The sequence below is a fragment of the Ornithorhynchus anatinus genome, chromosome 3, assembly GCF_004115215.2.
Source record: "Ornithorhynchus anatinus isolate Pmale09 chromosome 3, mOrnAna1.pri.v4, whole genome shotgun sequence".
NCBI lineage: Eukaryota > Metazoa > Chordata > Mammalia > Monotremata > Ornithorhynchidae > Ornithorhynchus > Ornithorhynchus anatinus.
The window spans coordinates 48836825-48854383 of NC_041730.1; the positions used below are offsets into that span (position 1 = coordinate 48836825).

The window sequence follows — 17559 nt, forward strand, 5'->3', positions numbered from 1 at the left end:
TCCCGGTCCGGGAGCCCGTTGCCGGGTAGGGACCGTCTCTCCCTGTCGCCCAGTCGTGCCCTCCCGAGGGCTCCGTCCGGCGCTCCGCACGGGGCGAGCGCTCGCTCGACGGGAGTGGGCGAACCAAGGCGAAGCCGGCGTCGTCGTCATGTGGAGCGTCCCTCCTCCCAGCCCGGGGTGGGACTAGGAGGTGGGGGAGGGGGTGCTCTATGGGGGGGAGGCCGGTGACATCACTTTGCCCCGCACGCTGGGCCGGGGGCGGGCAGGGGAGGGGCAGGAGGAGGGGAGCGGCCGGTCCTTCCTCCGGCCCCGCCCCCGGCAGGTCCCGCTGGCCGAGCTGGGCCCCCGGCAGCGGGCGACGGAGCGAGCGGCCGGTCCGGCGCTGCCCTGCCCGCTGCTGCCCGGCCCTGCCCGGCCCTGCCCGGCCCGGGGTTGGCCAGAGGAGCGGCGGAGGCCCCCGGGAGCGAGGCGGAGCAGGCCGGGCGGCGGGATGGGACGGGCGGGCCTGGCCGCCGTGCTGCTGCTGCTGCTGCGGCTCCTGCCGCTGCTGGCCGAGGGCAAGAGGGCGGCCAAGCCCAGGTGCCCCGCCTGGTGCACCTGCACCAGGGACAACGCCCTCTGCGAGAACGCCAGGACCATCCCCCGCAGCGTGCCGCCCGGCGTCATCTCCCTGTAAGGGCGCCGCAGACCCGGGGACCGCCGAGGGATGGGCAGCCCGGGCACGGAGGAAGGACGGCCGAGGGATGGGCAGACTGGGGGGGGGGGGGGGGGGGGGACCAGCGGGGGAAAGGGCAGCCCGGGCACCGGGGGCGAGGAGGAACACCAGCGGGGGGTGGGCGACCTGGGCCCAGGGGGATCAGCGAGGGATGGGCAGCCTGGGCACGGAGGAGGGACGGGCAGACTGGGCACCGGGAGGGAGGAGGAACACCAGCGAGGGATGGGCGGCCTGGGCACAGGGGGATCAGAGAGAGATGGGCAGCCTGGGCGCAGGGGGTTCCGCGAGGGAAGGGCAGCCTGGGCACGGAGGAAGGACCGGCGAGGGATGGGCAGCCTGGGCACGGAGGAGGGACGGGCAGACTGGGCACCGGGAGGGAGGAGGAACACCAGCGAGGGATGGGCGCCCTGGGCACAGGGGGATCGGCGAGGGATGAGCAGCCTGGGCACGGGGATCAGCGAGGGATGGGCAGCCTGGGCACGGAGGAGGGACCGGCGAGGGATGGGCAGTCTGGGCACGGAGGAAGGACCAGCGGGGGATGGGCAGACTCGGGGGGGGGGGACCAGCGGGGAAAGGGCAGCCCGGGCACCGGAGGGGAGGAGGAACACCAGCGAGGGGGGTGGGCATCCTGGGCACAGGAGGACCAGCAAGGGATGGGTGGCCTGGGCACAGGGGGATCAGCGAGGGATGGGCAACCTGCGCACGGGGGACCAGCGAGGGATGGGCAGCCTGGGCACGGAGGAAGGACAGGCGAGGGATGGGCAGACTTGGGGGGCACCAGCGGGCAAAGGGCAGCCCGGGCACCAAGGGGAGGAGGAACACAAGCGCGGGGGGGGCAGCCTGGGCACAGGGGGACCAGGAAGGGATGGGCTGTCTGGGCCCAGGGGGATGGATCAGCGAGGGATGGGCAGCCTGGGCATGGAGGAAGGACCAGCGAAGGAAGGGCAGCCTGGGCACCGGGAGGGAGGAGGAACACCAGCGGGGGGCAGGCAGGCTGGGCACCAGGTCGGGGGGGCGACCAGGGGGGAGCCGGCAGCCCGGGCACGACGGGGGCGGGAGGGTGCCGACGAGGGGCGGGCAGCTAGGGTCTGGGGGGGACCAGCCAGGGGCGGGCATCCGGGGACCGGGGGTACCCAGGGTCCGGGAGAGTCGGGGCGGGTGCGGGGAGCATCATCGCCGGGCCGGCCGGGGTTGACGGGCCCGGGGTGGGGGGGATTTCTCTTTTCAGCTCCTTTGTGCGGTGCGGTTTCACCGGGATCCCGGAAGGGAGCTTCTCCCTCACACCGTCTCTGCAGCTCCTGTGAGAAATATTTATATCGATCTCTATGGCTTGGGGACCGCGGCGTGCATTTCTGTTGTCCGGCGGGCATGGGAGGGGTCGGGTGGGACCGGAGGAGTACCCCTTGCCCATGCTCTACCCTGGCCAGGATGGGAAGAGCCAGCCGGGTTCCGTCCCCGAAGCTCTCCGGCCTGGGGCGGGACCGGCCAGCGGATCCCCAGGCGTGGGGCCGGGAGCCGTAGGGTAGGGAGATGTCGGGGGAGAGGTACCCCCGTCGGGGTGGCGGGGGAGACTCCCTTCCCCCGACGAACGGTCGACGGCAGGAGCCCGGGGGCCCCGGCCAGACAGATCCGGACCCTTGCCCGACTCCCCGAGGCCTCGCCCACCCACCAGCCGGTGGCTGGCAATGCCCAGATTTCGGCCACGGGAGGCCCGCTCTCCACCCCAAGTCCTGGGTGTCTTCGGGGGCTCAGGGAGGAAAGTCCAGTCTGAATTCCTCGGGGAGCGGAACAGATCAGGCCGCGCCACCTAGCTCAGAGAGACCCCGGGGGCCGAGTCCCGGAGGTGCCGGGGATCGGGGAGTGTGGGGGTCCCACAGGTTCCCCTAACCCCTCTAACTCCCTAGCAGCCTCTGGGCTGGCAGGAGCGAGGTTCCCCTGGGGAATCCAAGGAGACCAGAGACCGGTTCCCCACGGTTCCAGACACCTCGGGATGCCGGAAAGGAACCTGCAGCCCCGTGGGCCTTCCGGGAGCGTCGGCGGGGTCGAGCTGCCCCTCGCAGCCCGCCGCCTACCACCGCGTTCCTCTGCGTGACGGGCGAGGAGGTTCCCGATGGAAAGATATCGCCCACCCTTCATTCGAGATGGGACTCGCTGGGTGACACCCAGAGGAAGCCATGTTCCCTGGTTTTAAATAGCCCAAGTTCCCATGGAAACCCAGCGCGCTCCCGGGGACCGCAGCTCAGCCCACGTTCTTCCAGACCGTGGGCAGACCTAGGCCCTGGGCCTCGGGGCGGCACCGGGGCCGGCAGGCCGGAGGGGGACGGGCTCAAGACCCCCTCCTACGGGGTTCCGCTTGGTGCCGGGCAGCCCAAAGCCGGTGGAGTACCAGGTCGGAGCCCGGGAGCGGTGACGGGCCTGGCCCCCCGCCTCGAATCGAGAGCCCGCCTGCCCCTCTGCAGCCCCGAGAAGCAGCCGGAGCGGAGACGGGGAAGGAGGCTTCGCTCCGACAAGCCGACGTTTTCATCTCGGGGCCGAAATTCCTCTCTGGCGTCCTGGTGTTTCCGGGGCAGTCGGAGCGAGGGGCCCAGTGTGACTGACCGAGAGCCGTGGGCCCGGCTCGGTCCGCTGCATCAGGAGGAGAGCCCTCACGGGGGAGAGGTCAGAGCTACCGACCTGCGCTCGAGAATGCGGCCATTCAGTGGACTGCTGGAAAGGGAAGAGAGAGAGATCGGTCACTGCGGATTGTGGCCGTATTAGAATCATTGAATTTCTTGGACCGAGTCCAAGCCCCCATAATGGACAGAGAGATTTCCATTCACGACGCAAGTCAGAGAGGTCCGGCTCGGCAAACCCGGCGTTCCGCAGATTTCCTTCGGGCCGAACCTGAGATACCGCTGTGGAGACCGAGGTTTGAGAGGACCTTCTTCGGCCTCATTTTCCCGGTGGAGTGACTCGAATGGGGAGTGATGTGCTCGTCCCGTCTGCTGTGCCTTTCTCTCTGAGCTAGAGTCCCCCTGGGGTCCAGCCTCTAAAGGAGCGAGGAGGCGAGAAACTAATGGAGAGAAACTCCGGGTGGAAGCCTGCCAGCTCGCCTTAATCTGGGAACTCTCCTAATGGCTGAGCCGGACGGACTCCGCGGAGAATTCGGGCTGCGAAGAGGGATGACTCTCGGGGCTGAGGCACGCCGAGCTTTCAACATATCTATCGGTCGGTCGATTGACCGATCGATCGGCGGTATCGAACGAGTGCTGACTGTGTGCCAAGCGCTGTGCTCGGCGCTTGGAGTGTCCGATGCGACAGAGCCGATAGGCACGATCTCTGTCCTTGAGGACCCGGGAATGGACACCGCAAGCCTCCTCGAGGGCTGATGAATCGGGCCAACTGGGACGGTGAAGATTTCGGTTTTGCTCTCTTTTGCGTAACTCTGCAGCTGCTCCACCGGCCTCCCGACAGAGAAGGAAAACCCACAGTCCGGGGCCCAGAAATAACCGGGTCAGCCCGGCAAAGCAGGATCTGCTCGCAACAACCCAACTCCCTCCTCCCCGTGCCCTCCGACCAACCCCCCATCTGCCGTCCCCCGGCCAAGCTGAGGGAAGCCCAGCCTGAGCCCGGCACCGATGGGACACCCCGAGGAGCAATCCAGGACTCGGGAGAGGGAGAGCAAATTCCACTTCCCGCCACCGACCGGCTCCTCTCCCGGCCCCCCTCCTAGGTGTGGGCCGGCTAGTGCCGGGGTAGAGCTAAGCTGGCTTTAGGGGAGGGGTGGGGGAAGTGGGGTGGGCTCGCAGAAGGCTGGGTGTCTCGCTTCTAGAAGGGGAAAGAGCGGAAACGCTGAAAACTGCCTGGGACAGGAACTTCCCGGTGTCCGGCTGGCAGGGAGCCCGGGCCTTGACTCCTGGCAACAGAACCGTCAGATCTGTCCAGGGAACAGCCACTAATGTGGTACGCCTTCAGCGTTCACAAGCATCCCCCTCGCCTGCACCTGAAGCCGGGGAACTGGGAAAGCGGACCATTTTCTTTCATTCTTTTCCAACGTCTCCCGAGAAGCGGGGATGTCTTCCTCCTCTCCGGGAGAGGGAAGATACGCGGTTGTCCCGAGGACATCGATCTGTCCATCGTGGGGGGCCCGGGTTCTCTCTGAGAAAGATGAGTTCGAGGGGTCAGGGCTGATTCCACATTGATTTCTCTCCCCAGACTTTCCCCCATCAGCGTGTAGAACGTTAGCGTATTAGAGACGGAGCTGGAATCTTGGGCCTGGAAAATGTACGCCACCCATCAGAATGGCCCGTTTGTTATTCCCATGAAAGACCCATGGGTTCAGAAAGATGAGGTTTACGGAGGCGGCCCCGTTGCCCCAGTGCCTGGCTGGACAGGCTGTCCCAGATAACGGGTGAGGGTGGGAGGTGGCCAAAACGGCAGGCCAGGCATTCCATCTGAAATTGCTGGTGCTCGAGTCTCCCTTCTGGATCTGGAGGCACTGGCTCCTGCCTGCGGGAAAGAGATGATTGCCCCCTCTCTCCCCCTACCCCCGTCTCCCCCACAGGCAAGTTTGGACCATGGGGAGGAAGACTGGCTTTTCTACTGAGAGCTTTCCCCAGCTGCCAGCATCTCGAGGCCCCGGGCATCCAGGCCCTGGACTCCACTCTCGGCCCCTCCACCCTTCTGTCCCGTGGCCGCTGCTCCTCTCCCTCTCCCTGACCCCAACCCGGACCTGTAGAGTTGGGCCGACGGCTCGTGCTCGCACTCAGTAGGAGGGTGGTCTGTGCCCTTCAAGCTGCCCCACTCCAGCCCTCGGGCTGCTGGCCACCCGTGTCCTCTTGGGGAGGGAGCGGGAGGCATCGTGGAGTCCAGTCTCTGGGAGTCCCCCAGGGAGGTCTCGGCTGGGCGGTCTCCGCCCAGACTCTGCTCCTCAGCTCTTGGGTCCCCGGCAGCCCGCAAATCATTTTCATGCTCTTCTTCACCATCAGCATCGTCACCTAACTGAGCTTTCGCCTAGGACAGCTCCAGGGTGGGACCACCGACCCCTCAGGGAGTCGGTCGGTCCTGGAAAAGGGCTCTTCATTTTCCCAGCGTGTCACACCACTCTTAGGGAGGAGCTCTGTAAGAGCTCCGGAAAACGTCTAGCCCCCTCCTGGGTGCCCAGGGGTCTGTGGTGCTCGGGGGTCTGTGGTTCCCCATCCTTGCTGAGCTCCCGGGCTGGGCTGGTGAGATCCCCCTGGGCCCGTGCTCCCCGCCCCCATCTTGAGTGAAGCAGGGAACTGGGGACCTGCCCATTCCCCCTCTGGAGCCCCAGGCCAGGAGGAAGGGGCCGCTCCAGCGGTCCATCCGTTTCTATGAAACCGAGGCCAAGTGACCCAGAAGAAGATTCCAGTAGTAAATGGGAAATGTCCCGGGGCGTGCCAGTCACGCCCGCTGAACCCAGCCCATCCCTGTGGGAAGTGGAAGCCCTCCCGGTGCAGCTTCAAGGTTCCCAGTCTTGGGCAGAGTCTGCTGAGCTTCCTCCCGCGTGTTCATGGTCCTCGCCGACCAGCCACGAGCCCAGGGTGGCATCCTCTGCCTCCCTCCCGTGGACTTCATTCACACAGGTGCCAAATCCTTGAGGCCCTGAAAACGTCCATGGTTTTCTGCCCAGCCAAGAGTCATCCTAGGAATGAGTCTGACTCCTTCCCAAGCTTCAGAGGGGAAGCCCCGGGAAGGCTGGATGACTCCACTAGCCAGTGGCTTTCACAGAGTTCTCTGGGGGCCGGGGGCCGGGGGCCTGCCAAGGAACTCTGCGGGACCCAGGGGGCTGGGGAGGAGCCGGGGCTGGGGGAGAGCCATTCCTTGGTAAAGCCCAGAGAGGCGTTGTGACCGTAGCCCGGATCACATCTACCGTCTCTATAGTATTTTACTCACCCGAGCTCTCCGTATAGTGTTCTGCACCCAGGGCTCAATAAATGCCACTGACTGATCAGTGGTTGGATCGATTGATTGGGAGAATCGTGCCTAAGAGAACCTGAATGGTCACGCGGTAAATGTTTCTAAGTGGGTGATGGGAATATGTGTGATAAGCCCGAGGAAGTGCGCAGCATCTTTCTAGGAAGGCGTTTCGGGGATTGTACCACAGGCTACGGGAATTAGATGAATAAAAGCGTCGGAGAGAGCGGCACCGGGAGGGTAGATGACATGTCCGTAGCACTCAGGAGCGGAAAGGATGGGTATCCGGCCGGGTAATCATTTTATTTTGTATTTTCTTTTCCGTGCAGGTTGTTTACATCAAACTCTTTTGATGTTATTAGTGATGATGCTTTCATGGGGCTTCCTCATCTAGAGTATTTGTGAGTGAACTTGTTCGTGCATTTATCCCATCTATTTAGTCTGCGCGCTTCGAGTTGCTGAAATCGTTTTTACAGAGCCATTTTTTATGACCTGTTACAGATTCATAGAAAACAACAATATCAAGTCAATTTCAAAACACACTTTTCGGGGACTAAAATCTTTAATTCACCTGTAAGTATAATAGCTGCGTATTGCTTCTCGTTTGCTGGCTGCCTGTACTGTCCATTTCCGTTTGAAAAGAACCTGCAGAGGTGTTTGGAAATCTGAGCCGGGTGTAATGACTGTTTAGAAGCCAGTGGGAGTTGGCCGCCAGTAGATTCTCATACCGTGCCGAGCTACGTTGTCCTGGGGTCAAATCCCAAATCCTGGATTCCGAAACCCCGGATAGAAAGGGCAACCTGATGGTGCCCAACCCCTCCGTCCCCAGCCCTTGCAGGATGCTGGGAGACTGAAAGAGGCTCAGGAGAGCCTGGATTGGGGCCACGAGCAAGCTGGGGGCCGGACGGCACTTGTCCTTGTTGGCCAGCTCGCTCTTGGCAGCAAGGAATCCGGGCCAAATGTCCGAGGAGGGGGGCAGAGGGCTGCGCCTTGGCCCGGACCCGGGTTCACCACTCCCTCAGAAGCCTGGCCCCTCACCCTACTTGCCCCCAGGAAGGCAGGGTGATTCAGGGAATGGGTATTCCTCTGGGGGCCTCCCCCGTATCGGACTCTGCGGACGGGTAGTAGATATTTCTACTAATGGTAGAAGCCGTAGTTAGTGCTTACCGGGTGCAGACACTGTACCCTGAGAGAGAATATGCAGATGGGAATTAGACACAGTCCCTCTAGCTCAGAGGGGCTCCCAGCCTAAGAGTATAAGTGGAAAGAAGGGACCGGAGACGGGAGTGCTGAACGATGCAGCGATAAAACACTAAAGGAGTATAAAGCACAAGGACAAATACACAAACTAAAATCAATCTCAGCAGGGTGCCGTAGCTAGAGGGGAAGAATTTCCATTTCCTTCTGGTACAAGTCGCAGGCTCATCCCTAGCCACAGCATCCGCTCCGGCATCCACCGGTCTTCCGGAGGTTCATTCATTCGTTCGTTTCTTTAGCTCTTACTGTGTGCAGAGCACTGTACTAAGCACTGTACAATGCACCAATAAACTGACACAATCTCTGCCCCCCAGTGAGTTTACAGTCTAGAGCGGGAGACAGGCATGAATATAAATAAATTCTGGATAAGTGCTGCAGGGCTGGGAGAGGGCATGAATCAAGGGAGCAGGGGAAAAACAAAGGGAGCTTTAGGGTGTGGGTGCCATTCTGCTTCGTCAGAGCAACCTGAGGTGGGCAAGGACTTTCCTGGGGGTAGGAGAACGAGCAGGGAGTGAAGGGGAAGAAAGTCCTGCCCCGCCTCCCCCCACCCCACACACTTCCCTAGCTCACTCTTCTCGCCTCCCGGGGAGGGGAGACAGGAGTCAGGGTTCCCAGCACCCACTATCTGTCTGATTGCTTTGTGCCCACAGGGCTGGAGCCTTTTTTGCCCCCTTGGGTCTAAGCCCAGCCAGCCCGGCCCAGATAGAGCCCGACCTGGAATCCGGCTCAGCCCCGGCCCGTGGCGGATCAGTCCGGGCCCCTGCCAGACCGCAGTCACAGCTGTCCCTCAGCTCCACCTATTCCTGTCCTGCTGGGGCTCTAGGGTCAGTCCAAGAAGGAAGTGAAATCAGACACCGGTGTCTGGCCCCTCTCTGCACCCTTAGCTGGGACCTCTGCTTTCTGGTGACTTCTGCCTGAGATCTGAGAGGGTCTGTGCAGGAAATAAAGCATTTCTATTTCTCTACTTGGCATCTGGGTGCATTAAGGTGACCCGTTCTGCTGATACCTTGGAGCTACCCTGCCCCTGGGTAGGGCCCAGCCCAAACCAATCCCACCTCTACCCGAGCAACAACCCAGCCCAAGTCTCACCCCACCCTCAATCCTGCCCCACCCCAGCTTCAGTCCAAGCCCAGTCCCAGTCCTACCCCGGCTAACCCTCCAACCCCACCCTCAACCTCACCAGCCCCAGCCCCAGGGCTTCAGCGGCCCATTTCTCAGACCCCCCCCCCCCGCCCCGTGCCCTTCTTCCCTCTACCACTGCCACTGAGCGACAGGTCTGAGTTGGGGCCGTCAGGGTGGGCAGAGCCAGCGGATAGGCCAGGTACAAACCAGCTGTTTCCACCGGCTCTGGAAATAGGTTCCAGCCAGACCTGCCCCCTGGGCCAGCAGTCCCCATGGTAACCCTGGAAATCCCCCAGGGGCACATCCGAGTGCAGTTAGAAGTGCCTTCCCCGCACGGCCTCCTGTTGGTCTGACTCCACCCTGGGGACTGGAGGAGAGAGCTGGGGTGGTTTTGGTCAGGGGTGGGCAGGGGGAGGGTAGAAGAATAGGGTGGGCTGCTCTAAACCTCTTTTTCTCAGCCATTTCCAGAAGGGCGGGAGAGGAGAGGAAAGTCCAGGTCATAGGCACAGACAAGTCAGGATGAATTTTCACCTCTTCGGGTTTCTCTCACCTACCTCTGGGCCTTGGGAGGAATTCAGGCCCTGACCCACGTGAGTGGAAGCTAGGGACTGATCACCTGCTGCTTGTGGGTTTCTCTGATCCCAGCTGACTCGTATTTCTGTTCCCCTCAATCTACTGAGCAGTAGAGGGTGAGGGTAGAGGTGTGCAGTACTATAAAAATAATAATAGCCTTGGTATTCACCAAGTATTTACTATGTACTAAGCATTGGAGAAGATACAAGAAAAGAAAATCCTCCCACGTGGGACTCACAGTCAAAAATAGTGTTTCCTTTATGCTTACAGGCAGGGAACTGTACTGGGCACCTGCTTTATCAGTAGTAATATTTATTAAGTGCTCCCTGCACGCAGAACCCTGTACTAGGCACTTTACTAAGCAATGTGTGTCAAGCATTTTAATAAAGTGCATGGGGGACCATGTGGAAGAAGCACAAGACAAGATTCCTGCTCTTGAGAGGTTCACAGTGTAATGTAGGGAGTCAGTAGACGGAGGAGGGAGAGAATGTATATAAATACCACATTTATATTGCAATATTTATATTGCCTAATTGCATCCACCACATAATTTCCCCCCAAACTCAGTTTTTGAAGAGGAAATTAGAGGTTATTTTTGTAAGCAGTGAGAGCAGCGTGCCTGGAGGTAGAAGGAGGAAAGGGATCAAACTCAGTGAGACCACAAATATAGGCTGGTGAAGGGGAGGGAGTTCCTCACTGAGATGTGAAGACACTTGGAGTTAGAAAGGGGAGAGAAGACAGGGAGTTACGGGGAGTTAATTTATTGGGTGTCTATTGTATGCAGCACTTGTAAGTAGAGTACAACAGAACCAAGTTTCAAGTGCTGTCTTACCTTCCTCTTCCTTCTCCCCTCCTTTCCTTCTCCTTTTTCTTTCTCATCTTTATTCTCCTGCTCCCCTTTACTGCTAGGCTTAATTCTTATATGACCTCACATAATAATGTTGGTATTTGTTAAGCACTTACTATGTGCAGAGCACTGTTCTAAGCACGGGGGTAGATACAGGGTAATCAGGTTGTCCCATAAGAGGCTCACAGATGAGGTAACTGAGGCCCAGAGAAGTGAAGTGACTTGCCCACAGTCACACAGCTTACAAGTGGCAGAGCAGGGATTCAAACCCATGACCTCTGACTCCCAAGCCCGGGCTCTTTTCACTGAGCCACGCTGCTTCTCTAACCCCACAACTGTTTTGGGGTGGTGAAAATTATGCCCAAAGCGGACAACTATGCTAGCAAATATGGTAATAGGCACAAGGGGATCAGTCAGTCGAGAAGAACGAAAGAGATAAATCCAGGAAATCTGAGGAGGGGTGGGGTGGGGTGACCAGGAAGGTGGGGGCAATTAGTTGAAAAATGTCTCCTAGAGGAGGCGATTTTTTAGAAGGTTTTGAATGTGGGGAGGATCGATGTTGAGGAGAGAATGGGGTTGGGCAGGGAGTGGCAGAGCAGCGAGGGGGCTGAGAGGGTTTTTTTTCGAGAGGGACAGACCCTGAAAAGAGCAGGGAAAGAGAGGTTGGATGATCCAACTGAGTGAGAAAAATGATGATTTGGAGGCTTGTCCTTGGGGCCGTAAGGGATTGTGTCTCCGAGGGTTTTCTTCCCAGGAATCCTTCAGGGTGAGAGCCGAGGCTGAAGGTGGAACCTCTTTTAGTCATCGGGGCCGTTATTTTCTCTTTGCTGACCAAGTCCTTTCACAGCAGCTCCTTCCCGGCAGCAACCACCAAAATCAGCATCCTAGGTCTCAGTCTAGTCAATGGGCGGGAGGAGGAGGAGGGAGAGGATGGGGTGGGGGGAGAGAAGGGAGTAGAGGCAAAGGAGGAAAAGAGAAGGAGGAAGAGGAGTTGGACAATAAGGAGGAGGAAGAAGCATTAGAGTCATCTAGTGCCACACACTTGAGAAGGCACTGGGGAATTACAGAACGAGACAAAAAGCTCACAGTGTTAGGGCCAGAGAAAGAGGTGCAAAGCATGAGAGCTGTGGAGCTGGAAGGGAAGGCACGGGGCAGCAGAGACATGGGAGTGTTCTACCCCCATGGGACCGGGGGAGGGGCATCTAGAATAGCCAGAAACCCCAAGGAAAGATGACTCTCTAGAGAGACTCACACCTTTCCTTGGTTTGTTCAGATGGGGTCCTTGGGCAGAACGAGTCCTCTCCCCAACCGCCTCCCTCCTTCCTTTCCCAGTCCCCGCCCCTGCTCCCTCGCCCCCTCCTTCCCACCTGCCAGGTCTTTCAGAGGGGTGAAGCCTCCAAAGAGGTTGAACCCCTGCTGAACTGAAGCTGGGCCAGGCCAGAGCCCGTTGCCCGCCTGGTCATCCTCCAGAAGGGACCTGAGGAGGGAGTGGACCATGTGGGCCAGGCCACTGAGCCTGGGCTCGATGGGGGTGAAGGGAGTGGCTCGGGGGGGTCTCTTTGGAATACGCATCCCGTCTCCTTCCCCACCTCGCATCTGGGGGCTAACCCTTTACAGAGCAGGACCAGAACGGAGGCCACAGAACGCCCCCGTCCTTCCCAGCTCCTGGCTACCTTCCCGTGACCCTCGGCCCCCAGAGCACCCTCTCGGAGCTGAATCAGCCAAGCAGGGTTTGGACCAGAACCAGAGCTCAGAGCTTCAGAGTTTCGAATTGCCTCAAGTACGGTTTTAAGGTGAAATGCTTCACGTTGATAAGCTCTGCCCTCCCTTACCCCCCACTTCTCTCAGAGGCCACCTCCTCCTAGCTCCACCAGCTTCCACTCCCCAGAAGTGCCCCAGGACCCAGCAACTCTCTCCCTTGAGCGCTGGCCTGGGGCAAGGTTTGAGCAGCTAGAATGGCCATTTTATGGCAGGGAAAACTGAGGAGTCTAACTCGCCCGTGGCTCTTCAGCCAGTGCAGGAAACAGGATCGACTGCGGCTTTCCCGCTCCACCTTCCACCCGCCCCTCCACCCCTTCCCACCCTAGACCATCTGACCCAGGAGGACGGAGCTGGTCCCAGGAATCTCCCCAGCTAGAAGACCAAAGACTGAGCTTGGATTTCCCCTTCGCCTCAGCTCCCTTGAGACTTCCCCCGCAGCCATCCACTCGAGACCCTCCCTCTGAGGATGACTAAGGCTGGAGGCAAGGGCCGGGCCTGAGCAGAGCAGCTCCCAGGGATGGAGAGGAGCAGGGCAATCCCACAGAGACACCCACGTTGATTCTTTTCCAAGGAAACAAGTACACCCGAGAGGAAGGCCAAGGCCCCAGCAGTGTGGGGTGGTGGAGAGAAGTGGGGATAGCTCAATTCCTGGTGACGTTCAAAGGGTGGAATGGTCTGGAGGTACTGAGTGGACCAGAAGGCCCGGGAAGGAACCAGACACCCCTGGGGGTTTGGACACATTGGCCCCGATCCCCATGAGGATAGTAGGTTTCAAAGGGGAAACCATTTGAAGTGGGATTTTCCTAGGGCAACTGCCAACTGTGCAGGTCCCGGGCCCTGCAGGTGGCTGTTCCGCCCGACTCAGCTTATTTGGGCATGGTTGGGTTCCAGGGACCTGGTCCCCATGGCACCAATCTCAGAGTTCAGGCGGTACCGCTCCAGCTCTTGTGACGGTGGGCAGGTGCGGTTGCCAGCTCCTTCCGGACCGGGGAGCAGGTGGGCGGGAACGACCGCTGATCCGGCCTGATTAGGTCGGATTGAGCCATCGGCCCGGACTGATGCGGAACCTCTCTTTACCTTGCAGGAGCCTTGCCTACAACAATCTCCAGACTCTTCCAAAGGACATTTTCAAAGGCCTGGACTCGCTGACGAATGTGTAAGAGATGAGCAGCGATCGGTTTCCGGACCCGGTTGTAAAATGGCCCCGGGAGTGGGGCTCGGTTGGGGCCGGGACTTGCCTGGTCACTGGGGGAGCTTGGCCGGCGGGACACCGGGCTGCTGGTTTTGACCCCGAGTGGCCCTGGAAACTTGGACTACCTGGCTAGCGCCCATTCCTGGGGACCGCACGGGAGAAATTTCAAACCGTTTTCCTCTGGGGAGAGGCTGGGAGGTCAGGCCAGGTTGCCACCCGAGTGCCTGCCACTCACTGTCACTTCACTAATTCCAGAAGATGACATGTGCGGTATCACCGTTTGGGTCACTCTTAACACTGTGGGGAAGAGTATATCATTAGGATGGAGAAAATTGTAATAGAAGAGCAAGAGATGAGAGAGAATGAAATATAGGACCTTGGGCATTTAACCTCTCTGGATCTCCATTTCCTCAGCCGTAAAATAAGAATTAGTGAGGTACGTGCCCTCTCTGCCTCTTGGGCTGCGAGCGCAAAGTGGGAGGGGGGCCGTCTCTGATCTGCTTATCTCGTATCGACCTCAGTGCTTAACACGGCAAGTCGGCCCCCAGTAAAGGCTTAATTAATGTCATGATTAAGTAACGCCTAGTAATATCTGGTAAAAATATCATCTATGTCACCCTGATTGTGAAGCAGTGAAGCACAGAGCATAGAAGAACATAGGGACCCAATAGGTGCCCCAAAATTCCATAGCTAAAATTTCACCAAAGCTGGGACGTGCCGGAAAACTGGTCGGGTCTCTCTGCTCTAGTTCAGGCGAAGGGAACAAAATTGACTTTCCCTTCCTCAAGATTTGCTTCTCGCTGTTCGGCCTGTTTTCCCAGAGGAGGGATGACCACAGCCCTTTGCTTCTGCTCTAAAAGTAGTGGAGATTTTTGCGTGTCTATGTGTGGCGACTATTTCTTAGCAGTGCCAATTATCACTACATTCAGAAAGAGGAGCCTTGTTCAACAGAGTTGTGCTTGTTTTCACAAGTAACTTCTCGTTTTTCCCTCTGTCCCAGAGTATCTCTTTCTGTCTTTTCTGCACACAGACCAAAACATTCTGGCCGTTTTCCTAGGCCCCGACCCCTTCGTCCTCGTGATCTCAGTGAGCTGCTGGTTCTTCTCGGTCAATGGCTCTTTCTAATTTTCAGGCCTCAGGTCTTTCTTTTCACTCGGGCTAAATCTCATGGAGTGGCTTGAGGGCAGTCCAGGGTCACCTCAGGCCGGTGAAGATCCAGCCATCCCGACTGGACAGGGAAAAATTCCGGGCAGAAGACTTGAGTCCCAGGAAGGATATTCACTGGGCCATGGGTTTGGTCTGTGAGGCAGAGCTGGAGGCTTGGGAGGGAGAGGCCGGGACGCTGTTCCCATGGCCTCAAGCCCGTGTCATGGGCGAGGTGACTCGGACACCAACAAAGTCCAAGAGGGAGAAGAAAAGGGTCTGGAGGCTCATCCAGGGAAGCCCCAGAGGGAGGCTGCCAGGAGAGAATGGGTTGGTGATCTCAGTGGCCCATAAACTCCGTGGTTAATCCGACAGGCCATAGCTCTCCCCAAGTTCAGAGCCCTCTTGAAACCCTGCTTTCTTTAGCGAGCCTTCCATGCTTAACTCCCACACCCTGATTCATCAACCCTCCAGCCACCTCCACTGCTACCATATCTATTTGCTATTGAGAAGCAGCGTGGCTCAGTGGAAAGAGCATGGGCTTTGGAGTCAGAGATCATGGGTTCGAATCCCTGCGCGGCCATTTGTCAGCTGTATGACTTTGGGCAAGTCACTTAATTTCTCGGTGCCTCAGTTACCTCATCTGTAAAATGGGGATTAAGACTGTGAGCCCCACGTGGGACAACCTGATTCCCCTGTGTCTACCCCAGCGCTTAGAACAGTGCTTGGCGCATAGTAAGCGCTTAACACATACCAACATCATTATTATAATTATTATTTAAGAGAAGCAGCGTGGCTCAGGGGAAAGAGCCTGGGCTTGGGAGCCAGACGTCATGGGTTCGAATCCCAGCTCTGCCACTTGTCAGCTGTGTGATTGTGGGCAAATCACTTCACTTCTCTGGGCCTCAGTTCCCTCACCTGTAAAATGGGGATTAAGACTGTGAGCCTCATGTGGGAAAACCTGATTACCCTGTATCTACCCCAGTGCTTAGAACAGTGCTCTGCACATAGTAAGCGCTTAACAAATACCAACATTATTTACACCCTGGGTGCGTGAGCATAATCAATCGACAGTCTTCTATTGATTCCGATTGCTTCATTTAGACATTTTGCTATGTCTGCTCCTCTTAAGATCCTTGAGGCCAAGGATTATGTCTACCATTCTCCCAGGAGCTCAGCTTAGTTCATCTTCCCAGGGGCTGTTGCTACTACTAATACTACTAATAATAAAAATGATGGTATCTCTTAAGCGCTTAGTAGGTGCTAAGCCCTGTTCTAAGGACTGGGGTAGTTACGAGGTAATCAGGTTAACCCACGTGGGGCTCACAGTCTTAATCCCCATTTTACAGAGGATGTAACTGAGAGAAGTGAAGTGACTTGCCCCAAGTCACAAGTGGCGGAGCTGGGATTAGAATCCAAGACCTCTGACTCGCAAGCCCGGGCTCTTTCCACTAAGCCTCGCTGCTTCTCTACTGCTATTACTGTTACTGTATTCACTACCATCAATCAATCAGCTGCATTTACTGAGCACTTCCTCTGGGCAAAGCACTGTACTAATCGCTCGGGTGAGTGCAATTCAACAGAGTTAACAGCCGCATTCCCTGCCCACCATGAACTTACAGTCTAGAGGGGGAGACAGGCGATAATATAAATGTTATAATACAGAATTTGAAGATATGTATGTAAGTGCCGTGGGGTTGAGGGGGGCGGTGAATATCAAATGCCCAAGGGTCACAGATCCAAGTGCGTAGAAGGGAGAGAGAGCCAGGGGAAAGAGGGTTTAATTGGGGAAGGCCTCTTGGAGGAGATGTGAAGGAGATGTGACCTTAATAAGGCTTTGAAAATGGGAGAGCTGTGGTCTGGGGTACTTGGAGGGGGAGGGAGTTTCAGGCTACGGGAAGGATGTGGGAAATAGGACGGGGGTGAGATAGACAAGACTGGGGCTAAAGGAGCGGAATGCGGAGCCTGGTCAGTAGTAGGAGATTAGGGAGGCGAGGTAGGATGGGGGAGACCGATTGAGTGCTTTCGATTCAGTGGTAAGGGGTTTCTGTTCTGCTAGATGAGGAGGTGGATGCTTTTTTTTAGAGAAACCATGCGGACAGCACAGCGAAATAAAGACTGGAATGGGGAGAGACAGAAGGCAGGGAGGCTGTCTGAGAGATTGATGCAGAATCGTACAATAAGCACTGCTTACTAGTCTCACTATTCTTACTATTACTATAACTAGTATTTCTACTTTTACTGCTACTAGTAGGAAAATGACGTTTTTCCTGCTCCAACAAGAGCATACACAAGACGAAATGTCTAAGCCTAGCACTTGCTCATTCCATGTTTCCCTAAAACTCCAGGAGATTGGCCCCAGCCCAGCCACCATATGGGTCCAAGCTGATCACCTTAAAGACAGCAGAGATGTGACGGGAAGGAGGCAGGGACAGAGATGGAAAAGGGGAACAGAGGAGAAGCGGAGAGAAAGGAAGAATGGCTATGGGGCCGAGGGCAGAAGGGTAGCAGGGCAGGGATGAGCCAGGTTACCTGAGGCCGACACCCCTATTTCTGCTCAGGGGTTGCCCAACTCCCGCAACCACCGGAAGCCCAAACCCTGTGCCTGGATGCAGACTGGCCCAGTACCTCAGTTTTCCTAACATTTATTGGCTAACGTTGCTGACATTTATAGGAAAGCAGCATGGCATAATAATAATTATTATTATTATTATTATTTATTCAATAGTATTTATTGAGCGCTTACTATGTGCAGAGCACTGTACTAAGTGCTTGAAATGTACAAATTGGCAACAAATATTTGGCAACAGATTTTTATTATTATGGTACTTGTGAAGCGCTAACTTTGTGCCAAGCACTGTTGTAAGCACTGGGGTAGATACAAGGTAATCAGGTGGTCCCACATGGGGCTCACAGTCTTAATCCACATTTTACAGATGAAGTAACTGAGGCACAGAGAAGTTAAGTGACTTGCCCAAGGTCACACGGCAGATATGTGGCAGAGCAGGGATTAGAACCCGGGTCTTTCTAACT

General features: G+C 57.5%; 1 protein-coding gene across 3 annotated transcripts in view; it reads left to right on the forward strand.

The window, feature by feature from the left end:
• The first annotated feature begins 299 nt into the window (after nt 1-299).
• Nucleotides 300-17559, forward strand: part of LGI1 (leucine rich glioma inactivated 1) — a 42884-nt gene continuing 25624 nt past the window's right edge. Inside the window, exons 1-5 of one of the 3 annotated variants that reach the window (XM_029060397.1) lie at nt 300-672; nt 1944-2015; nt 6961-7032; nt 7133-7204; nt 13276-13347. In XM_029060397.1, coding sequence (XP_028916230.1) covers nt 491-672; nt 1944-2015; nt 6961-7032; nt 7133-7204; nt 13276-13347 — 470 coding nt within the window. In that variant the 5' untranslated portion in view covers nt 300-490. Of the gene's footprint in view, nt 673-1943; nt 2016-2121; nt 4428-4510; nt 4658-6960; nt 7033-7132; nt 7205-13275; nt 13348-17559 lie in introns of those variants that run through there. The other 2 variants (XM_029060399.2, XM_029060400.1) reach the window with 2 other exon arrangements.